Raw genomic sequence first — 25,731 nt, 5'->3', positions numbered from 1 at the left:
TTCATATTCATATTAATACATATTTACGATATATATTACACGATGTTTCTTTCTGAATAATATTAATTGAGATTCATAGGTGGAATCACATCTTTATTCATGATTTTAATATTTAGAGAAAACTTATAATTATCGTAACATGTGAAAATTTTACTAAAAGTCGTATCAATCTATCAAATGATGATAATTTTATTGTTATTGTGGGTTTTAATTAATTTTTAATCTAAAATCCTATTATTTCTCTTTAGGAAAAAGCAGTCAAGGGAATTAGCAATTGGATTATGTCAAAAAGGATCAAAACCATCATAAAAAGTTGAAATCCATCCACATGTGAACCGCTTTTTGCAGAAAAACATTTGTCTAACCGCGGGCAAACTACGTTATAGACGGCAGCTTTGACTCCCAAACGCAAAGCCTCCGGCAGACGCGTCACGTTTTCATCATTCCTTTTTTTCTTAATATAAAAATAACCATTCAAACTATGTTTAAAAAAATATTCTAATATTTAAAAAACAATTCGTAAAAAATAAGTGTTTAATATTTTTTAATTACTATTTTAGGTGTGTGGACGTTAATCGACATTAAAAAACCTGTTAAATAACACGTGTTATGTTGGTAGTTTTGAATTTTTTTATTTTTTTAAATATTTTTAATTAAAAATAAGTCCCTGCGAAATTCCACCCCCACCCCCTCACCCCCGTCGCATTCCCCCTCCCTCGCCTGTGCTATCCCCGTCATCCCCATGCTTTATATTTAATAACAAATTTGGGTTGAATTTAATAATTATTTTAGGATTATGTTTAGGGATTTGGGTATTAAGTTTAAGGATTTACGTTTAAAAATTTATAGATTTAAAGGGATTTGGTATTCGATCGGTTGTTAAAGTATGGGAGTTTTATCGTGGGTGGTTGGCCGGTCACACGCCTTCGGGTGTTCGGCCAATTGACGGCTTTGGTGGTGGCTGGCAATGACAAAGGGACTAAAATGAAGGTTTTAAGAGTTCTGAGCTTTTTTTAAGATTTGAAAAAATAGCCTTTTTAAGATTTGAAAAAATGGATTTTTTAAATATATATTTTTATTTTAAATAAAAAATCTCAAAATACCAGAATGTGACACGTGTCACTTAACGGAGATTTTTAACAACGGTTAACATCCGAACACCTAAAAATGTAATGAAGAAAATGTTAGACACCTATTTTTAACGAAAAATTCTTTAGGCACTAAAATATTTTTCAAGGTATAGTTTGGACACTTATTTTTGTATTAAGCCTTCTTTATTATGGGTTTTCGTCTACCTTTATCTACTCGTTTCATCACCAGTCAATCTCTGATAGTTTTGTTGTACGATAATTTAATTTAAAGTTAAATTAAAATGATTTGTAACCGAAAAGTTTGGACACTTAGTTCTGTTGTAACCGAAAAGATATATTACGCTTACAACAAAAAAATATTATAAAAAAGGTAATATTTTTGGGTTACAACCTCTCAAACCTAAAATATTATTTTGTCTAACTTAAAAAGTTACACTCTTGATAAAATTTTCGATTATGACTGATTTTGTCTTTTTTAACCATATACTAACAAGTTATATTTTAAAATTTTATAGCCAATCTCTCTATCTTTAAGATTCGATTATAACTTCTAACCGCTTTTGATTTAACGACAAGGTTAAGGTTTACAAAATTTCGACATATAATATTTAATTTGTTTATATTTATTTTAATTTAAGTTTAGTAATATGTGAGATTCATTATAAAAGTATAATAGGGACTAATAATTCATGGTCAGTGCAAATATTAATGGCTAGAGGACCGTTACCATATTTCAAAGAAAATTATTAGGAGCTTTATTATACAATAATAAAAATGGCTTAAATAACATTATTGTTGTCTGCCATAATTCAACAATGATGTCATTTGTGTGACTTTAGGCCCTAAATTTGGCCCTGTATTCTTTTTTTTCTTCTAAATAACTTCAGCCCCTAATATTTTTTTAGTTTTTTTCTGGCCGTTGAAATTTTATTATTATTTTTATCAAATCAAATCATTTGAAAAAATATTAGATTTTAAATGATTTTTAACTTATCTTCTATAAATTTTAATATTTTTATACTTTTTAATTATTTAAATATATTTTTAATATTGTATAGGTTTAAATATTTAAAAAATACTTGTATAAATGATAAAATAACTAATCTCAATTTTTATGAAAATATAAAATAGTTGACATGAACTTAACGAGTTTAGTATCTTTCCCACTCGTTGTCTTAGTTCGACATATAAGTTTAAGACAAAAAAATGAAAACATTTAAAGACGAATAATCTAAATTACATATTGCATTTGCTCATTATATGGGAAAAGATGACCTTCATACCTAATTTATTTTATTAATATTGTTAGAATTCAAATTCAAAGTATTATTTAAAGGATTTAGCGTCTCATCTCGCTAAATCGACATTGATTGATTGTGACCCCGTAAAAAGTGTATATTTCATGACTTTTACTTGAATTAGTGTTTGTTTTAAAACTCATTTAATTACATTTAGTGGCATTAATCATGCATGTGGCATAGTTTGCTTGTTGGTCTTTAATTATCCTATAAAGGATGTTGTGATAGGAAAAAGGTAGTGTTTTTGTGGTCATTTTGTTTTTGTTGGTCTCATCTCGCTAAACCGACATTGATTGATCATATTATTTTTGATACAATATCTAAATCGTCTAAACTCCCTTTAAATCCTGAGTAGGAAGATAATGTATACTATATACATTTAAACCCACGTCCTCTCAATGTTACAACAACATTTATGTTAATCGAATTAAAATTTGTTCGAAAAAATATATATCATATTTTTTTTGAGAAAGCAGAAACCCAAGACACTTAAATTCATAAAAAAATCCTAACCATATAAATTCCAACACTCATCATATTTATCTATTAAATATCTCAAAGACTAAACACAAAATAATTTATATTTATATAAATTCTAATGCATTAATAATTCATGTATACGTTCATTTATAGCTTATTTTAATTAATCTTCATAATGTATTCAAGTTATTTGGAATGTGCTGTCTAATACTAGTGGGTTCATATTAAAAAATATGAACCGGACGTCTCTTTAAACACGAAGAATATATGATCAATAGAATTACCAATTTGCCACTAAAAACAAGATTTCGAATTTTAATATTACAAATAAAAAATACAATTATAAAAATTATTATCCATTAAAATCATACAATTTAATTTAATTTTATAATATAATCAGAACTTATGTAGTTATGAAATACATAAATTTCTGGAAAAAAATAGTCAAATGAGAGTTAAGCAATTATTATAGTTGAAGAACGATAACTAATAATTATAAAAATATATCATTCAATCACTTTCTTTCTTTTATGATGTTAATATAATATGTCGCCCTTTTAAGAATAATATGTCAAATAACCATTAAATATTATTATGACCCTTAACCAAATCATTAATTATATATTTGTATTACTTTAATTAAGAGATCTCTTTATATAAAGTTGGGTTAGGTGAGGATAAGGTTGTTAAATATTACATCTAAAAATATATATTAGGTTTTAGATTTTAAGAAAACCCAAAAAAATGAAAATTATATTAGTAGGGACGTACGTAGGATTTTATGTTAGATCGGATAAATTTATAAAATTTTAAGGAACGACAAACTTATAAAATTTTAAAAGAACGAAAATAGATTCTTAATAAGCAATACAAAAAAGATATCTAAAATATATAAGAATTTAATTTTTTTTAAGGAGATGATTGCCCTACCCACGGTACATCCTTTTGTGTATGAAAATTTAAGGTTGGAATTATATTCTCTGATTATATTGCATGGTATGTATAAAAAAGTTACCGTGTTAACAAATTTAGCTTTTAGGTTTATATATTTTATTAATATATTTATTTAATAATCCAAAATAAAACATTTATCTATTTAAAAATAAATATTTTTTAAAATTAACCAATAAACAAAAAACTTGCTATTTTTTATATTTTTTAAATAATTTATATATTTGTGTAATCTAATAATTCCAATAAAATTATTTGAAAACCTTCAATTTGGAATATGAACTTCCTATTTGAAAAATTATTTGGCGCTTACCAGTTCCTCCGTGCCTCCGACTATCTATATGACTTTCTTACGCCTAATAATTAACCTTGAACGTTGTCGCCGTTCTATTGAAAATAGTTGGATATGTACATGCTGTCGTGAAAAAGATGAGTATGTCTCCGTGACTGTAAGATCACCAAAGCTTGGTCAAAGGACTTTACATGGATGCCGCGTGAAGCTAACAAGACGGTCTAAACTTGCTTATCCCTACAGGAATACAACTGCAGTGCTCGACGATATGTCTTGATTTCTCTACAGCAACAAGATCGTTTCGGACCACCGTATTGTAAGTCTAAATATTAATTAGGCTAGTCTTCTATCTTCACTCAAAAAAACAATTCCAATAAATTTTAGCCCCAAAATATCAAATTTTATTGAAACCCGAAGAAATAAAAGAAAGCCCAGCAAGGCCCATGTAATCGCTATACTTAAAAACCCTTCGCTTCTTCAAAATTTAGGGTTTGTGAGAGAAGCCGGCTTTGTAGTCACAGAAGAAGAAGAACAGCAGAAGAAGCAGGCAATGGGTAACTGATCATTAACCTTTAAATTTTTTGAATTCGTTAACTTTGGGGAATCTGGACTTGGTAATTTCATGTTTTTGTTTGTAAATATACTATTAAATTCAAAACAGCGAGGATTAAGGTCCATGAGCTGAGGCAGAAATCGAAGACTGAGCTTTTGGCTCAGTTGAAAGATCTCAAAGCTGAACTTGCTCTTCTTCGCGTTGCCAAAGTTACCGGCGGTGCACCTAACAAGCTTTCGAAGATGTAAGTCTATTTCTCTCTAATTTTGCATTGTTTTATTACTTTTTAGCTTTGGATCTTAAATTTATTTTCTTATTGGGTATATAAAATGGATTTTGATTTCTTTCCGATAAGAGAAAGGAAAGTAGCGGGGACTATGGTTATATCGTCTAAATTCAAAGTTAATAGTAACCTAATAAGTATTTAATCCAAAGCTTGGTAGGGGCAATGATTAATTTGAAAAACATTTAAACTAGCAGGGATTAAAAGTGTCATTAGACAAAAAAATGGTGAATTTCAAAGTTAAGGACCTAAGAACATGTAAAGCATTTTAAGCACGAGTTAGGGACTCCTGTATGTGAGCTTCATTTATGGTTTGTTAATTGAACAAATTCAGTTCGGCCATGTCGATATGGTTCGTTAATGTTGCGGTTCTCCATTCATTTGTTTTGGAATGTTGTTCTGATACTGGTTTCGGCATCGATGCAGCAAGGTGGTGAGGCTGTCCGTTGCTCAGGTATTGACAGTAATCTCACAGAAGCAGAAGGCTGCACTGAGGGAGGCATATAAGAATAAGAAGTTCTTGCCCCTTGACCTGCGTCCCAAGAAGACCCGAGCTATCCGCAGAAGGCTTACCAAGCACCAGGTAGCTGCGTCCTTGCATTTTGTTCAAGTAATATATTTTAATTCCTCTTATCAGGTTACCGAAACTGCCAGCATCATTGAAACTTCAAGTACATAGAGAACTAACAACGGTTTTGATTTTTCGTGTATATGCTCCGTTTTTTTTGTATTTGAAACTTCTAATGTTTTGCTTGGCAGGCATCATTGAAGACTGAAAGGGAGAAGAAGAAGGAAATTTACTTCCCAATGAGGAAGTATGCCATTAAGGTGTAGGGTAGGGACTCATTCTATTTACATTTCAATAGTCCTCTACTTTCTAGCTGTTTTGTTCGTAAAACTCTAGTTGTGATTTCGTTTGATTTTAGTGTTTTTGAACCTTTTCTCTCTTATCGAAACCAAGATTCTGATCTTTTTGATGCAGTGGTAATTGATGAATTTTTGCATTTGATTTGGTTCTAAGATTATTATCAATTTATCATAATGCCTGAATATTAGTTTTACGTAAAAATATATCCATTGGATGAATCTAAATGGATGGCTGAGAGTAAAACTGCATGTATTAACATCGTTCTAAAAAAATAGAATCACATAAAGGCGATCAACAGGTCGAGGAACGGGTTGCCAACCTGTGCATACTTGAAGGACATGTTTCAAAGAATCCGAGGGAGCTTCCATTGTCCATGTTTTATAGTATTCACTTGGATGGAACATACTTTCACTAATGCCTGCTAGTATGCGTGTTTGTGCCTCATTCAGAAACATGTCCCCCTCCAATCTTATTGTGCCGGAACATGCCTCTTCTCGGTCGGCTGCCTATGTTTCCGGCATTCAAAACAAATCGAGTTAAATGACAGTCTCTTCTCTTTAAACTTGATGATTCGAACTCAAAGTCCTACATCTGTTTAGTAAAACATTGTCACCTTCTCAGTATAAAATTCGAAGGTTTTCTTCTTCTTTTCAGCTTCATATATGTTGCACTGGGAATATATCTAATCAACATGAAACATACACACAATTAGGGAACAAATCATGCATGTAATTTATCGTGCTTTGGATTTTTTTGTTTGGTGATATTTTTAATATTTGTTAAATTAAATTATTTGTCTTAAATATTGGACTAAATATTTTTGTTTCCCTATAGATTTTGAAGGTAGACAAATTAACCCGTTCTATTGTCTAATCTTGACTCGGGATGGGCATGAATTGGGTTGAGTTTTTGGTTAAATCGAACTTGATTTGAGTATTATTTCCTCCTCCTCATCGCTCGATTTGACTTGAGTTTATGGAGTTTTGGAATAAACATACATTCGATATGACCCAATTCAATATATATATAATTTTATTAAGTAAAATGAAGACTTAATTAAAAAGATAAAAGAATACTATTATAATCATCTCAAAATATATAAGAGATAATTATATCTAAAATATTTTTTTTTCTTCTTAAATTTGAACATGTCTCGACCTTATCCTCAAAATAACCTGATTCAAATCTAATATCTTTTTTCTTTTCCTAAATCTAGTGTCATAAGATCAATTGAAATTGAAACTCAGTTTCAAATCTCATATTCAAGTAGAATATTTTTTAAGAAAAAAAACTTTATAAATATGATGGAATTGAAATCTGAGGTACTTGAATCTCATGTCTATCCCTGATCTTTACTATGTACATGATTGAAACGTACCCGGACTTCTACACTTTATAAATATGATGGAATTGAAGTGGTGCTTTAATCCCATGTCCGTCCCTAATCCTTACTATGTACATGATTGAAATGCACTTGGGCTTCTACACTTTATAACTATGATGTAATTGAAATATATGGTACTTTGAATCCTATGTCCATTCCTAATCCTTACTATATACATGATTGAAACGTACCTGGGCTTCTACACTTGCACAAACAGCATAAACTTGCCAGTTTCGAGTATAATTGTTGTACAAATGAACTTTCCCAAACCTAACACGAGGTTGTCTTTGTCGAATTCCATCGAAAAAACAATGGTGAATCGTCACTCTGATGCTCCTATCTCCTACATGATTAGGGTCTGCTCCAGTTAACAGTCTTATCATGTTGAGTAAAATAACATCTGAAAATTTTGCAGAAAAACAAGATTAACAACACACTAAAAACTCGTATCCGAAACGTACTCGAACATGGCACGATGGATACTTCCTCGACATTTACTACCATTTGAGTTATCGAGTACGCCATGTCCGAATTTGAGTAACATAATTATAACTAACCTCGAAACGGTGACATCGGTGCTTCCTCGGGTGATATCGATCAGACCGTCATCGTAATCTTTGAAACTACACCTATCGATCCAAATATGTTTCGAATTTGGTTTTATTTGAATTCCATCAACATCGTGTCCTCTTCCTCCTTCGAACTCCATATTACAAATGATCACATTTTCGCATTCTTTCAGTCTCAATCCTTTTCCTATTAGCGTTACTCTTTCTCCTCGTCCGTCGATAGTCTTGTGAGAACCAACGTGTAAGTACGACGATAGTTGGATTGTTCCCGACACATCGAACACGATCCAACCTGGTCCCGGACTCCGACAAGCTTCTCGGAGAGAACCCGGGCCGTCGTCTTCAAGGAGATTATACAGAATACATGTATCAAATAATGAATTTGAAAGAGAGAAAAAGCAACAACAAAAAATCATTAGAGGGACCGGATAATGAGGTGACGGGAAATAGATGACCGTGGAGACAGCCGATGGCGAACTGACCGAAGCCCTCAGCATGACCGTCGATTGCTCTTAGAGTACCATCTACGTCAGCGTACGTAAGCGATGTCATATTTTAGTTCTTGTTGTTGTTAGGCTTAACGCTGTCCTAAGATGTTTTGAAAAGCCGTTAATTTCTGTTACTTAAGGGCCTGTTTGATGGAGGAGTTATATCGACCCATATCAACTATATCGATCTTAAATCGATACCAAATAATTTTAGTTTCATTAAAATTTTGATGTGATTTGATCATTTTGATATATTTGGATCAATGTGTTTATACCATAGCATATCAGTACGTACAAATTGATATAAAATTTATTAGTTAAAATTAGTTTTATTTTTGTAATCTTATCATGTAATCATGTTTAATGTTACATGTTTATCAAACACTCTATAGAGCTGAATATTATTAAATCGAATTGTTCACTTAATTTAAGGTTTCAGAAAAACCCACTAACAAAAATTAATTGTTAAAGAAAAGAAAACAGAAAAGCAAGACCACATGAAAGGATGTTTTGTCTGGCATTTTCATTCCCATTATTTATTCTTTTTTGTCTTTTGCTTTTCTTTCTTAATCTTTTTACTTGTTTTTTTCATATTTTATATCGATTAAAATATTATTAATTAAAATTTAATAAAAATAAAGATGATGTTGTCACATTTGACGAATAATGATGAACACAGTTAATGATGAATATTATTAAATTAATTTATAAAATGTTAAATTATAAATTATTAAACATATAATTATAAACTAGTTAAAAATCTAAATATAATTTAATTAAAATACAATATTTATGAAATATTAGTTTTTATGATAAAATATATCATTGACCGCCTAACTATTTACCTCTTTACTTTAACCACCGATTTTTAAATTTTGTCGATCGGGTCACCTAACTATTTATATATTGCCAATCAAGTCACCTGCAATTAAATATTAACGGAGGAGATGACGTAACAGTTAATAAAATTTATATAATTATACATTTAGTCCTCATTAGTTACACATTCTATTAATTTGGTCCATTCTTTTATTTAATTTAATAAATTTAATCCTTAATCCGATGGTGTCACGTGTCTTCAATTGAATGAATGGATCCCTAACCACAAAGTTGAACCACTAAAATTATCTACTATACAGAGTGTAATCTATATAATTTATTATATAGTTAATGATAATAAATGACTTTATAAGGACTCAAACATGAAATAATTGAATAATATGAAAATATAATATATATATATATATATAATATTATAATAGATTAATAAATGAATATGTTTTATTTATATTTTAAATCACATTTAATGAAAAAATTAAAATAAAAGTGAATTTAATACGTCACAATTGAAATGAATTATTTTATATATTTTAAATTAATAATTTATATTCATTATTCTAATTTTATTGAAATGAATTGTATCATATCTTATATTTTAAAATATTATAACATTGATCGAATACTAATCTTATTTAACAACTCTATATTAAAATAGATTAATTCAATAAAATCAAGTTTCCCAAAAAATTTCTTCAAATATATAATGAATAAATATAAAATATATAATTCTTAATCTAACAGGGATATAAACAAGTCAATGCATAAGTTAGAATGTTTACTACGATAAGCCCTCAACTATCAGGAAAATTCTAAGTTAATGAAGTTCTTCGTTATATTTCAATTATAATACATTAAAATTATTTTTTTTCATTAAAATGATTTAAAATATAAATAAAATGCATTCACATATTAATCAGTTATAATATTTGTGTATATATATCATATTATTCAATTATTCCATGTTGGAGTTCTTATTAGGTCAATTTCTCTTTATTGCCATTAACTATATATATTATGCGTGATAGGTTTGTCATTTGAATGATGCAACCTAGTGGTTGGGGTGTTTACTTCCTCTCCTCATGTCTTGGGTTCAAACCCTACCAACAATGGTTATTGATTCAATTTATTTCATATTCATTCAATTAGTGACACATGTCACCATCTGATTGAGAATTAAAATATTTGAATTAATTAACAGTGAGGACCAAATTAATAGAACGTGCAAGTAATCAAGATTAAATGTGTAATTATAAAAATTTTATTAACTGCCACGTTATCTCCTCCGTTAATAATTAATGACAGGTGGTTTGATTGACAAGATTTAAATAGTTAGGTGGCCCGATTGATAAATTTAAAAAATAGATGGTTAAAGTAAAAATAGTTAGGTGACCCTAAAAACTAACATTTTATAAAATTGTATTTTAATTAAATTACATTTAAATTTTTAACTAATTTCTAATTATACTTTTAGTATTTTATAATTTAACGTTTTATAAATTAATTTAATAATGTTTATCGTTAACCGTACTTATCTACGCTCGTCCAAAGTAGTATTTTTCTAAAATAAATATTTATAACTTAACATTTGAAATATTAAAATAATAATAATAATATCGAATCAAATTCGAGCCGCATTCCTACAGGTGTCTCTTAACCGTTCTAAAGAGGCAAAACAGTTTAGGTTTTATTATCTGATGATTGGTTGGAAGTGAATTAATAATTTGGCTTAGCTTTTACCTAATTTATTCATTTTTTCTCCATTATTATATTATAAGCTTTCAGCCTTTCAAGACAATATAAAAGTATAAATTATAAAAAAAACATTTTTTATTGATTCACATTTTCCAATCAAACCCATTAAGATCGAAGTAAATTATCAAAATCCGTTAAGATTAAAGAAAATTATTATTACTTTTTACTTGTTGATAAGGATGACATCTTAATGGATTTCGATTTGATCTATTCCAATCGAATCATTTTTCTAATCAAGGGTTGAAGCGGTCATTTTTTAGGTAAATTCCATTTCACCCGGTCGTAATAGATTTACTATTTTTAAAATTTATAATTATTTATATATATATTTAAGAAAAATTAATTAAATCTTTTAGAGTCGAGTGGGATGAAAGTCAAGTTATACTTATCAACAACCAATTGATCTAGTGGGATGAGACACTAGGTCACTTAAGCAAGGTCAAGAGTTTGAATCCTGACGTTTGCGAATGGAGCAAACTGGGTTAGTGGGAGGGTCGCCTTCGCCACTGCAATACCTGATTTGGATTAGTCGGTCAATAGATCGGATACCAGTGTTAATTAAAAAAAAGTAAAGTTATACTTTTATCATATCAGATTGAGATTAAGTTAAATTAAATTATAGTAAAATCAATGTTAGGTGAAGATTTTTAAATTTCAAATCGAAACAATGAAAAATTCGATCTGATATTCTAAAATGAAACTAAATGAAATTAATGGGTTCAATAAACAAAGTTTTGGGATTCTGGATGTACCCAGAAATCCAGGACCCATGTTTTATTAAAGATAATATTTTTTGTGTGGATAGATTGCTCATATTATTATCCAAGAAGCAGTATACAAAAACACACTGCTACAACAAATACAGAACTCAGAAAACAGACCAAAACCAACCCTCTAGGAGGTAGCAATCCCCCAAGCAAGGCAAAGATTACAATTAATCACATTGCTCTTAATCACTATTCTAACAGCTTTAACTCTAACTATCTCTTTAATACGATTTATCACATCTTCAATATCTCTAGCAATTCCCCTAAATTGTCTATGATTCATCTCCTCCCAAACACAGTAAATGTAATCATACCAAGCAACTCTAAGGATAAACACAGGGAAAGATTTTCCTTTAAATCAAGAAATTATCCAGCTCAACTCCTCCTCCCAAGTCCCCACAACTCTGTTAACGTTGCACAGTCGTGCAATTCCCTCCCAAATAGCCTTCGAGAACGAGCATTCAAAGAAAATATGACTACGAGTCTCAGGCACAGCTTCACACAATTTGCACTTTTCATTCACCTCAATTCTCAAACGAGCAAGTCTATCAGCAGTTGGCATCCTATCTAAAATAGCCAACCAAGCAATTAGCGAGTGTTTTGGTATGTGCATTGGAAACCAGATAACCTTATGTCAATCAACCTTCGCACTTCTCTCCCTAATTTCCTGCCATATCCAGCGAGCATTTACCTTGCCCCAATTCATAGTACCTGAGAACAAAGGCTGCAAGTCATCTCTGGTTTTCAGGATCTTTCGCAAACTCCAGCTGAAAGAAGGCTTGCTCTCAATAGACCAGAAGTCCATCCCTTTAAGAACATAAGATCTCACCTAAGCAACCCATAAAGATCCCTTAGCAATAAGCAATTCCTTTACCAAAAGCATAATACATGCTTTGTTCCAGCATTGTAAATGCTTAAGACCAAGCCCCCCCTCAGACTTAGGAGTACATATAAACTCCCAGCTCACACGAGCTCCCTTAGCTGGGACATCCCCTCCTTTCCAAAAGAACCTGGTACAAAGCTAGTTTACTCTCCTAATAACAGCAGCAGGCAAAATAAGTTGCCTGCACCAGAAGTTGGCAATGCTGAACAAAATAACCTTCACCAACTGCAGTCTACCTGCATAACTCAGCCATCTGTTAGACCAAAGCTCCAACTTTGCTTTAACTTTCTCCACTAAACTAGAACAATCTTTCTCAGTCAACTTCCTTGGGATAAGGGGAACCCCCAGGTATCTAACTGGAAGGCAACCTATAGTAAATCCAACCTATAGTAAATCCAGTGATCTCTTGAATCAAACTCCTTTGATTACCATTCACACCAGCAATGAAAACTTCAGTCTTAGAGGCATTAAGCCTAAGCCCAGACATCTCATAGAATCTATCCAATACACATTTAACTCCTATTATAGAGTCCAAACTACCTTTGAAAAAAATAAGCAGATCGTCTGCAAAACATAAGTGAGTTAAATGTACTCTTTTGCACTTAGGATGAAACTGGAATATTTTTCTAAGGCAGCAATGTTCAACAATTTAGATAGGATGTTCATAGCCATTACAAACAAGTAAGGGGATAGAGGGCCCCCTTGCCTAACTCCTCTTTTACCTCTGAAGAAACCCACAAGGATGCCATTCAAAACAATAGAGAATTTGGAGTCCATAACACATGCCACAATCCAGTTCCTAAACTGGTCAGGTAGCCCCAACCCCTTCATAACAACAAACAAAAACTTCCGGCTCAAAGAGTCAAAAGCTTTCTGTAAATCAGCTTTTATAGCACATCTGGGGGAAATAGAGCTCCTGCCATACCCTTTAACAAGCTCTTGAGCTAAGAGAGTATTACTTTCAATATTTCTTCCCCTCACAAAGGCTGACTGGTTGAGAGTAATCATCTCAGGTAGGTACTTGACCAGTCTACTCACCAATATCTTAGTAACAGTCTTGTAAAAAACAGTGCAACAAGATATGGGTCTAAAGTCCATCGCTTTACAAGAGTTAGGTTTCTTGGGAGCTAATGCAACAACAGTAGAGTTAAAAGCAGGCAACATTCTAGAGGTTTCAAAAAAATACCTTACAGCAGCTATAAAATCAGCTCCAACTATGTCCCAGGCAGATTGAAAGAAGCCAGCAGTATAACCATCAGGGCCAGGGGCTTTATCCTTACCTTGATTCCAAATAGCCATTTTTATTTCATCATTAGTAACAGATTTAGTCAAGTCTTCACTAGCACCTGTAGGAAAGGAGTACCCCAACAGATCCTTAAAAAATTCATCAGAACACCCCAGCACATTGTCATCAATAGAACCAATCTGCTTTGTAAAATAGTTCACCAATTCTGTAGCCATGGAATCAAAAGTTTCCAATTTATTCCCATCCTCATCAACAAGGACTCTAATAGTGTTTTTCTTCCTTTTGACTGCTACCTGAGAATGGAAGAACTTAGTGCACTGATCCCCTTCAAGTAGCCAGTCAACCTTACCCTTCTCCTGATAGAATAATCTTTCAGCCTTTTCTAATTCAATCAGCTCTTGGCCTAGTTTCCTTTAATTTTCCATATCACCTGAATTCCCTCCAGTAAGAGTCACAATCTGCTGCTTCTCTAATTGTTCCCTTTTATCAGTAACTTTCTTAGAGATGTCAGAGTAGCATCTTTCATTAAGGGCTTTCAATATAGGCTTCAGTCTCTTTAATTTACAAAACAAGGCTTGCATAGGATCCCCCCGTGCAGCCTCAGTCCAAGATAACCCTACCACCTCCTTAAATTCAGGGTGCAAAGCCCAGAAATTAAAAAATTTAAAGGGCTTTGGTCTTGAAGTAAGACTCTCATGAGTGTGCCAAGCTACTGCCATGCAGTGATAAGAAACTCCAGGGGCCTGAAACTCCACATGAGAGTTTGGAAACGCCTCACACCATTGATCATTGACCATAACTCTATCAAGTTTCCTAGCTATGAAACCTTCTTCATGTTTATTTGACCAAGTGAACACAGGCCCAAAGTAGGGGTGATCCACTAAGCCCAGACTTGTCATACAGTTTCAAAAGTCTTCTATTTATGGAGTGAAATGTCCATTCTCATTGTTAGAACTTTCCATAGAATCTACAATGACATTAAAGTCACCCCCAACAATCCAAACATTATTGCCAATCAGTGTACTAACATCAGAAAGTTAACTCCAGAGTTTTTTTCTAGAAGCACCACTATTGCTGTCATACACAGCAGAAATAATAACACTTTTACCCCCCAAGCAGCCCTGAATGGAAATAGACTGATCCTCCACTTTCAGAATTGAAAACTGCAAGTACTTCTTCCACATAACCCATATTCTACCATTTTCCAGGCAGCTGTAATTCCAACAGTAATTCCATTCTCCAACAAACTGTGCAATAACATCAATGGCCTTATTTTCTTTAACCCGAGTTTCAAGCAAACATATAACCTCATCTTGCATATTATCAATACGACTCATAACATTTTTCTGTTTTTTGGGATGATTAAATCCCCTAACATTCCAAAAGACTACAGTCATGAAACAGAGATAAAGTTTGTGCTTCCCACTTCACCAAGCTTCTTTGTCTTATCAAGATTATCATTCTTCTTTACTTTCATTTCCTGGAGGATGTTAGCAACACCCTGAGAAGCTAATCTAGGCCTCCGACCCACTCCCTCAACCTCTTCCAATAGAGAACCTAGAACTTCAAATTTGTTAGAAGAGCCACCAACAGGCCCCTTATTCTTTTCACCTTTTTTCCCCCTGCCTCTTCGATTAGATGCAGGATCAAAAGACAAAGCATCATCCCCCTTAGAATTCCCTTGTACTAAACAACCATCATCCTTACTTAACACCATATTAGTAATTGTTTGCCCAACAACTGATTGAACCTCCATAGAAAGCTCCCCAGTCTTCTCATTATCCACTTGATCTGACCTAGACATATCATTAACTATAGCAGTAGTTAACTGTTTCTTAAGAGACAACTCCCCTGCCTTCTCATTACTCTCAAGAACTAACCCAGTAAAATCATTGTCAGTAGCATGATTCTGCCTAACATTCTCATTTTCTATAATAACTTGCAGACTAGTTTCAACCAAAGGTAGTCCCACACTACTTTCAGGAACCTTATCCTTAACTCTCCACTCCTTCCTTCCTTCAACTCCACCAGCAGTGCACATCTTATCCGAGTGACCAAATATTCTACATTTAGAGCAGCACAAAGGGAACCAATGAATGATCACCTTCACAGTACAAATAGACCCATCTCGTAACCTGATTGCAACCGAACGAGGCAACCTAGAACTAGCCTCAACCTCAGCACAAACCTTAGCAAATTCCAGACGTTCCTTAGCAGCCGTGATTGAGTCCATGTACAATGGAACCCCCAGGGCACTAGCTATATAACTCAGCCCTTTCTTGGAGAATAACTCAAGAGGAACATTGAAGAGTTGAACCCAAACTGACATCCTTTCCAGATTAAAATCAAGCCTCTTTAGATTAGGCTCCCACTTTCTCAGCACCAACGGCTTGTGCTGAATATGCCAGGGGCCGTTCTCAAACACCCAGTCGCGATTAGCCCCATTAACAAAAGAGAAAACATAAAGGTTAGAACCAGCCATACTAACCTTGACCATCGATTTCCCCCACATAATCTCCACCAGTTTCTACAAGGAAAAAAAATTGGGAGCTAACCCAATAAATTGCCCCACCAGAGAGAATCGCCACTCCGAAATCCCCTCCTCAAAAAATCAATTGGAGGAACCACCGTCGTAGCACCCTCACAGCACTCCGGAGGGAAGAAGTCCAACGATTGCTCCTCAACACCAGAAAACAAACTACTCCAATCCATGGCCGAAGAGCAGTCAAACAGAGCCCATCTCAGCAAATTCAGCAGACTCGAACGACCAAAACCAGGGAAAGAAACCCTAAAACCCAAAATCAATAGACTTGCTATCGAGAGAGAAAACTGATAATATATTTATTTATCATTTTCAACTGTTTGAATTCTAATAAAAATATAATTGGATAAAATATTAATTTATTTAATAATATAATATAATATAAAATTAAATTAATTTTTAATTTAATTTAATAAATTTAGTACCTTACACAATACATAAAAAGGTATTTTTATAATTATAATGAGACCAGTTGAATTTTATATAAAGTTAAATCTGATTCGATTAAGTTTGAAAAATTAATTCAAAACCCTAAATTTTATATTAAAAAATCTTATCTTATCAAATCGAATCATAACTTATCAAATATAAATTTATTTTATCATCCCTAAATGTGATTAAAAAAAGACTAATATTTTTTTAACAATGGCAGCTGGATTTAATTAATAAAAACAATGAAAATAATCAAAATTATAATGCATTCACATATGAAAAAAAAAACTGGGACAATGGTCACAAAAAAACTCGTACATAAATTAAAAGTATTAAACCCAAAAATACAAAGAAATATGAAACTTTCTATTGAGAATAACGTCCAACATCAAAAGAATCAAATAATCTTCATAAAACTCATCTTTGTCGAACAAGACATTTACGAAATGAAAAAAGAGTGTGAGCAAACCAAACAATTTAGTAAGTTGCTTCGCTACACAATTCTAATTATATCAGCTAACAACTTTTTATCAAAGAGGGAACCTGATAATACGTGGCCACTAATAAACCAATCAGAAAACAAATGTCATGAGAGTCCTTGTGCGAGCATTAACACGACCGTAGAGGTATTCGAAACAAGACCGTAGAGGTATACGAAACACATACGAAAAACCACAAGGAACACGAGAGCATAGAAAAATGTATCACAATAACAAATGTTCTTTTTTAAAATTGAAAAGTTCAAGAAACAAATACATAACATAGTATAAAAAAGAAAGAAGAAAAATAATAATTATCGACGATCGACAATTAATATTAAGATTAACGTCATTTTCGGTTAAACATAAATCAAAAGAAAAAAAAAGACAATATCAAAATATTAAGATAAAACTTTGGTTAGAAAAAAAAGTGAACGATTACGTATTAATTAAGTACATAAATGGATAGAGATTACTATTAAGTGGAAAAGACTAAATTTTTTTAAACAAAAATGTATTAACACATGTTTACAATACTCCGGGTACAAATACAAAATTATTGTTTAATGATGCGTCAATAAGGGTCTATTTATTTCACTGAAAATATTTTTCATAAAACATTTTTCGTAAAATGAATTACATCTTCTGGAAAATATTTTATTGAAAATGTAGAAAATATTTTATGGTGTTTGAAAGATGTTGTGTAAACCATTTTTCACTAGTTGATAATTTTTTTAGAAATTATTTATTACAAATATAAAATATAATAAATAATATTACTTATTATAAAAACTTAATAATATTATTTTAAAAACATTAAAATAATTTATTTAATACTATTTATGCCAATATTATTATTATTAAATATTATTTCTATAATTTTATAAATAAAAATATTAACTATAGTATATTCTATTAAAATAAAAATATGATAAATTATATTGAATATCTATAAAAAATAAAAATATTATATTATATTTTAAAATTACTAATAAATAAATATATTTTAAGGAATTTTTATAATATTATTAGACTATTATATTAATATTAAATACATAAATAAAAGTATTCACTATTAATAATTCAATAATATTATTTTTAAGAAATTAATAAATAATATAACTTTTATTAATAATTTATTATATATTATTAAAATAAGAATATAATAGTATCATATATTATTATAATATAATTGAGTATATTATTGTAATAATAATAATATTATTATTATTATATTATATTATATTATATTAATAAATATATTTTAAAAATGTTAATAATTAATATTTTTATTAAAATGATACCAAAATATCATATTAATAATAAATTTATAAAATAATATTATTTTTTGTATTTATGGTTTGAAGTGAAAATTTTAGAAAATTACTTGCGAAAAATTAAACATCAAGTCATTTTCCAGAAATTGTAAATAAAATTCTGTTGACTAAGAAAATATTTTTCATTGACTAACTTGTTTTCCTCCAATCAAACACTGAAAAATGAAGAAAACGATTTTCAGAAAATATTTTACGTGAAGCTCTAAGTTGCATTGAGAAAGTTCAGAGCTCAGCTAGTACCAAATTGACAGAAACTGAGATTATTTCGAGTTGATCAATAAATATCAAATAAATCTAAGTTTTATTGATATTATTATAGTTATATTTGAAAATTGAGAATTCGTGTTAATAAACTACTTGAAATTCACTAATGATCATATAAAAACTTCGATAGAAATTTAATTCAGCCATGCTATGGGCCCTACCAAAATGTTGTTTAATGAATGTTATTCCGACTCTTCATTTTTTCTTAAAAAGTATAAGCATATATCCGAATTCGAATAATATTCAGCCCCTCCAAAGCTTCAGCCTCTCTTGACCTTCGGAAACCGCAATATTGGAAGCTGTCAATGAGTAAAACCCAACATCACCAGCACTTCTTTTTGAGTTCATCTGAGACCGTTTGCAATGTGCAATGGCACCCTGAATCGGACTCTCGGTCTCGGCGTTCATGCTGCTGCTCCGCTTAAGAAACTGCAGGTGCTGAAAACCGTTCAAATTCGAGGACGAAGAAGATGATGATGAAGAAGTTGAGGACTTGTTCGTCGAAGAATATCGTTTGATTGCCATCGAAAACGACCTCCTATACCGATTATCGGCTAGTTTCCTCCCTTTATCCGAATCTATTTGTCGGAATCGACTTTGCTTCGGTTTTGGAATCGGAATCGACGCTTTATTGCCATCTTTAGCAGCTGCGGATGACTCGTCCGAGCATCCAGATTTCCCGAAAAAATCTTTGAGATAAGATCTCGAGGCCTTGAGCCTCGAGCTCAGCTTAAGCTTTTTAGTCCATGACCTCTTCGGGTTTTCAACTTCGCCAACACATCGGTTTCCATCCATCTCGGTCGAATACTCAAATAACAATGAGTACTCGACCGAATTCAGCTCTCTACTAACCGAACATGACTCACGAGGCGAGATATTACATGATTCAAACGGAGTGCTCGTCGAAGTTGGTGTCGTGACAGTGGTGGTGGCCAATGGGGTGCCGTAGAATTCTTCAAAAACGCCATTTTTGTTGCCGTCGAAACCCGATCCCGGGATTTCGAGGAGGCGTGGAGGGAGATGGAGGGGAAGAAGCTTGCCTTTGTAGAAGAGTTCATCAGCTGGGGAAGTTGTGGGCTCTCTCTCCATTGAAAGTGATGACATTTGGAACTCAAACTCCCTTGAATTTCTGGAATTGCTGAAGAAGTTGGAAAATGAAGTGATTTCCATGTCAATGTATTTATCTTCTTCACTGGAACTCACTGCCATTTTCAATGTTCTTTAAGGTAATAATCTCTGTGTTAGAGGAGAGGTGAGCTTTGAAGAAGATAGGAAGGTGATTGCACTCTTTATAATGCTAATGCTGTCTCAATTAAAATATTCAGTTTGATGCATATTTGAATTTAAATATTATTTTCTGTCGAAGTTTTATTTATTTAATTTAACATAATGATTAAAAAAAGCACTTTGTATTAGAGATGTTAAACATTTGAAGAAGTTTTATTATTTTTGAAGGATATGGTTCGGTCGAATACGAGTTTAGGGTGAAAAAATTATAATATTATCTGAGATAATATTATAATTATCTCTTATATATTTAAAGGTAATTATATAATACTTTATACTAATTTTTAATTAAATATTTATTTTACCTAATAAACCATAATTATATATATATATTTATATCGAATCAAGAAGTACACATTTTTATCTAAATGTAAAATTAAATTTGAAGTCGGATAAAGATCTCCTTAATCTTAGTCAGATCAATACGAATAGAATAAAAAACTGTCCTAACCTGACCAAAATTAATTAATTATTCATACTTTATACCTAAGTTCAACTTAAGACCTACCGCATACAAGTCATTTATGAGTGATCATAGTACTATAACTTCGGTGAGCTGAGAGCATCATCAAATATTCTTTGTATCTAATAATTGCATTTGAATTTACTAATAATTAGTAGGTCTAGTGATATGAGATACTGAACCTCTTAAGTAATGTGATATGTTTGAATCTTGTCGTTTGTGAATCGAACAAATTAGATTAGAAGGATTGTCCTCGTCTCTCAGTACCCAATGCAGATTAATTGATTAATAAATCGAAAATCGATAGTTATACCCAAAAAGAATTACATTCAAATTTGAATTAATTAAATATTTATTCATGTTCATATTTTTTTATTAAATGTTTATACCTTTTTAAATATAGGAATGAATATATTTATATCAAACACATATTATATTTAATATTCATTCAACTCCAGTGGTTGAAGAGATAATTGTTATTCTAAAAAAATTTATGTTCGAACACTAGAAATTACAAAGGTGTTCAAACTTTTATTGTCAAATAACTAAAAATCTTTAGAACATATATTACTTGATTAATAATAATAATAATAATAAAGATGGGAACATATATGTATTTGTGGGATCTGTAGGGCAAAAGGTTGAAATATGAGAGCCAGCCCAAATTTCAAAACCAGGTTTCAAGCATCATTCATCACCATAAATATTATTACAGGAAACAACTTCTGTCTGCATGTGTGCTCCAATGGCTGCTAGAAGAACAAATAAAATAATAAAATTACTTTTATTTTTTATTTTATTGTAGAATCACTTATATTAAATTTATTAGTCGATTAATTCATATAAAATATTATAGAAAATTATAAGGACAACCATCTTGATCTAATTTACTTCATTTATAATGCAAGAATTCAAACTTTTAACTTTGTTAAAAAATCTAACACCTCCTAAAATAGAGGTTTATTAAAGACAACTATCTCGATCTAATTTACTCTGTTTACAATTTCAGAATTTAAACATTAACTTTGCTCAAATATCTAACGCCTCCTAAAATTGAAATACTAAATTTATAATACTAAATGTAGACATATGGCATAAATAAATCTGACAAATAAACAAATCGATCCATTTTATCTAAAATCTTAACGTCTGATAGTCACAAGAATCTTGACTAAGTTCAAAATTGGCCAAACCCCATCTCAAAGAGCAATACCTCTCAACGTATTATCTTTTTTTCCTGTTCTTATTTATAAGAATCGAATTTAAAATCTTAAACGAGTAGTAATTTTTTTTATTACTCCATCAAAAAAAAAAACATTGATTGTTAACCCTAAACTTAAATAGTACAGAAATAACATTTGATGATGACTTTTGTTTTAAAAGAAGGAAAGACAATGAAAGAGTAGTGGGTGATGGCCTAAGAAAAGAACACATGAACCGACAGTGGATGGTGGATGGAGAATATACTGTGGAACTCCAGGCCTTCCTTTTCTTCTGGCCTTGCCTTAAAGCCTTTGTCTTCCCTTTTAATATACTCTCCTCCACACTTATTTTAACCACTAAATTGTGTTTTCCCAACCCCACAAATCTATAATTATTCTACTTGTCGTAACCGGTTTTCGTTCGGGCACGAATTTTTACTTCGGCGGGAAAAACAAAACGAATAAATAAATGATTTTGATTTTAAAAAAAATTTGGGAGTCGCCATTGACCTTTTTGGGTTAGGTAGGTCAAATACCTAAAAACAATCTTTTAAAATAGTTTTTAAGAAAACATAATTTAAAAGATAAACTGATCTGCATATAACCAAAAATTTTTAATAAAAAGGATTTGTGGTCAGTTACGTTTATGGAAGGATTAACACCCTATAACGCCCAAAATTGGTACTCATTAATTATAATTTGTCTCTATTATTGGAAATTTAAAAATTTAAAAACATGTTTAATTTATAATCTTGTTATTTCAAATTTATTAGTATCTTTAAAAAAATCTATTAATTTATATATAAATAATATATTTTTTTATTAAGAAATATCATAAAAAGACTTCTAGGTGCCTTAAGACAGCTCTTTTCTTCGATATTAAAATAAATAAATAAATATTAATAAAACATTTTTTTAAAAAATAGATTAATATATAATTTATAAAAATAGGATATATATTTATTTAAAAATATCAGAAAATGGACATCCAGTTGCTTTAAGACTGTCCTTTCTTAATATCAATAAATATATATTAAAATATGATTAAAATGATTTAATATATTAAATTTATAAATAGTAATTCCATAAAAATAAAATATTATTTATATATATATATATTTATAATACTAAATAAATATTATTTATATATATAAAATAATAAATAATAAATAATAATAGTAATAGTAATAGTAATGATATATATAAATATATAAAAGTAATATATGATTAAACAATGTTTAAAATAAATGAAATTAAAACATAGTATTAAAATGTAAAAAGTAATAAAGCTTGTAAAATAAATGAAAATATTAAGTTTAGGAACTAAATTATAATCTAATAAAATTAAATACCCAATTTGTAATTAATTATTTGAAATTACAGGGATTAGACATACTATTTTTCATTTATTTAATTTAGTGACTAAATTATAATTATATTAAATTCGAATATTAAATTAAAACAAATTAAAACATACTTTCTGGATTAAAATATTAATTATTAAAATTAAAGGACTAAATCCATCATTTACCTAAAATATTTATATAAACATATTAGTGACTAAATTATAAAGTAAATAAAATTAGAAGATCAAATTAAAATGTTTAGAATTTGATTTCAGTGACTAAAATGGAATGTTACAAAGCTAATGGACTGCGGACGGGATTTGGCCAAACGTGAAATTACGAATATACCCCTCCCCAAAACGACGTCGTTTGGGAAGGGGTATAAATTCCCCAGACGGCTGGCCCGAAGGGCCAGTATTCTCATTTCTCTTTTTTTCTCTTCTCTCTCTATCTGAGAGAGAAGAAAACTCTCTCGCCTCTCTCTAGGATTCCCTCACTGGAGGGAATCCGACGTCGATCACCGTCGCCGATATCGCCGCCGGCCACCTTCACCGGTGGTCGGAAAACACCAAAACTTCTCAAAACGTAGATCGGATCGTCCTAAAGACGATTCCGATGTCCTTTTTTCTTAAATAGCTACCGATCAGAGCAAATCTAGGAAAATACCTTCGGTTTTCGAAGGTTTTTGATGACGTGTCGAGACTGGTATGAACTCCGGTGAAGGCGTGGCTTCCTCGGTAAGTATTTCTCCGTCTTTTCCTTGCTATTCGTGGTTGCTGGGTTACTTTTTTTTCTCTCTGTGTGTTCTCCTCTGCCGCGCGTCCTTCTGTTTGCAGGTGGTCGATGGCTTTTATAGCCATCGACGGTGTGGTTCTCGGACCGGTTAATAAGGTGGCCGCTTGGTGAGTCACCAGACTTCCAGTGGTGACTCACTGTTGAGCTACGTGTGCGGTTGGAAGGGCTCTTCTAGAAACTTTGACGGGACATCGTGGCAGCGACGGAGCGACGTGGAGCGGTTGTAAGTAGAAACGGCACCGCGTGGTCCCTAGGGTATCATCACCCTAGGGTTTGTTCTGGATGCGTGTGGGCCGTTGGATCTCTCAGATCCAACGGCTGTGATGCTGAGGCGGCTAGGGTACTGAGATGGAAACCCTAATCTGGTTTTAGGGTTTAGTTGAGCCACCATGTCTGGGTCGATGTTGGGCCTGATGTATATGAGTTGGGCTCGTAATATATTTGGGCTTGTAATATGTAATAATATTTATTAATAATAAAATAATAATAATTATAATTATAATTATAATAATAATAATTATATATATAATATTCAAATGAAAAAAATGAGTATTTTAACTACTCATTTCATTTTGTTATTTATCAAGGAAAAAGCATTAGATAATTACATTTCAACCACTGATTTTAATTTTTCGATGAATCTTCTCTCTTTCAAGAGAAATTTATTAAATATACTTCATTGGACAATTCATCCAATATCTAATAATTAATGTTATATTCCCGAATTCTGATTCGAATATAATAACGACCGTGAGAGGTTTAACTGCGGATGATACTTCCCGAATTTTGTCGAAATTCAATGTTTAAAACCCTATCTAAGTTAATTTTTAAAATCCCATTTAATTATTACTAAATAAATATCAACATAAATTAAGAATATTTATTCAAACTCGATTCACTTTAATCTGGATAAAAAAAAAACCATCCTTTTCAGTTCTTGAGATTTAATAATTACATTATAATTTTTCCTTTTAAGATTTCTATTTAAGGCTAATTTTAATTAAATGTCCATGGACTAAACAAATATAGATAAAGTACATATAGAAATGTGGTTTTATCTCATCAAACAATTTCACATCTTAATCTGCGCAGCACCTGCAAATGAACCGGTATAGAACAATTTCATGACTCAAATTTCTTTAACAATGCCGAGATTTGAATCATAATGTTAGGAATGGAAAAAATTGAGTCGAAAAGGTCATCCTACAACGATCCTTTGCAATATATCAAATCCAGATTAGTCGACCAATGAATTGAATATGATGGTTATACCTTGTCCAAGTCTCTCCTCATATCTCTATTATTGAAACCATTTACCCTACTATCCTTTCCCCCCTACGTGGGTAAAGAAAAAATGTGTCCAAAACAAGCAACAAGAAGGGTTTTGCTAAGTTGATATGGGACATAATTATGATAAACTCTACCTTTTTAAGAGTCTTTAGCAATGCAGGTCACAGACTATAACTAAATAAAGGAACCATTATTCGAATTTGGAAAGAATATCGAATATAGAACGTGTGTAGAGACTTTATCAAAGTGGACCGGAAGAGGGGCACCATTGCCGGCTATCCGGCCAACACCGGTACCTAAAATGCCGAGAAAAAACTACGTGACAGAAACAGTACAATTGCTAGAAAGAACCTTTTGGAAGAGATGGTGGGGTTGAGAAACTCTTTTCCTCCCATCCCCCACTAGGTTCTGTTGAAAGCAATGGCGGCCTCTGCAAAATTATGGTGTTATGCTAAAGAAGAGACAAACCCCAAATTTCTACATCAGGAAACCATTTTCATCTTGAAACCCTCCACCCAAAGCCTCAGGGTTCATCCACCTTTCTTTTTC

General features: G+C 31.3%; 1 protein-coding gene and 2 pseudogenes across 1 annotated transcript; 1 reads left to right on the top strand and 2 right to left on the bottom strand.

The window, feature by feature from the left end:
* The first annotated feature begins 4,529 nt into the window (after positions 1-4,529).
* LOC120213276 (60S ribosomal protein L35-like) lies at positions 4,530-5,918 on the top strand. The gene is made up of 4 exons (XM_039211445.1): positions 4,530-4,666; positions 4,774-4,909; positions 5,375-5,556; positions 5,621-5,918. The coding sequence occupies exons 1-4, from the start codon at positions 4,663-4,665 to the stop codon at positions 5,722-5,724; spliced, it is 426 nt and encodes a 141-aa protein (XP_039067376.1). The 5' UTR covers positions 4,530-4,662; the 3' UTR covers positions 5,725-5,918.
* A 161-nt stretch (positions 5,919-6,079) lies between these two features.
* Positions 6,080-8,321, bottom strand: LOC120213421 (annotated as a pseudogene).
* A 10,721-nt stretch (positions 8,322-19,042) lies between these two features.
* On the bottom strand, positions 19,043-23,957 carry LOC120213420 (annotated as a pseudogene).
* Between the last annotated feature and the right edge of the window lie 1,774 nt (positions 23,958-25,731).

This window comes from Hibiscus syriacus, unplaced genomic scaffold (assembly GCF_006381635.1).
Source record: "Hibiscus syriacus cultivar Baekdansim isolate YM2019G1 unplaced genomic scaffold, ASM638163v2 tig00110020_pilon, whole genome shotgun sequence".
Classification (NCBI taxonomy): domain Eukaryota; kingdom Viridiplantae; phylum Streptophyta; class Magnoliopsida; order Malvales; family Malvaceae; genus Hibiscus; species Hibiscus syriacus.
The sequence above is the reverse complement of the archived record's forward strand: the minus strand, read 5'-3'. Positions and strand labels throughout refer to the sequence as shown.

Excerpts from the sequence above, each read along its gene's own strand:
- LOC120213276 (XM_039211445.1), top strand. Across the intron at positions 4,910-5,374 it reads CCTAACAAGCTTTCGAAGAT|CAAGGTGGTGAGGCTGTCCG; the intron begins GTAAGTCTATTT and ends GCATCGATGCAG. Across the intron at positions 5,557-5,620 it reads TGCGTCCTTGCATTTTGTTC|TACATAGAGAACTAACAACG; the intron begins AAGTAATATATT and ends TGAAACTTCAAG.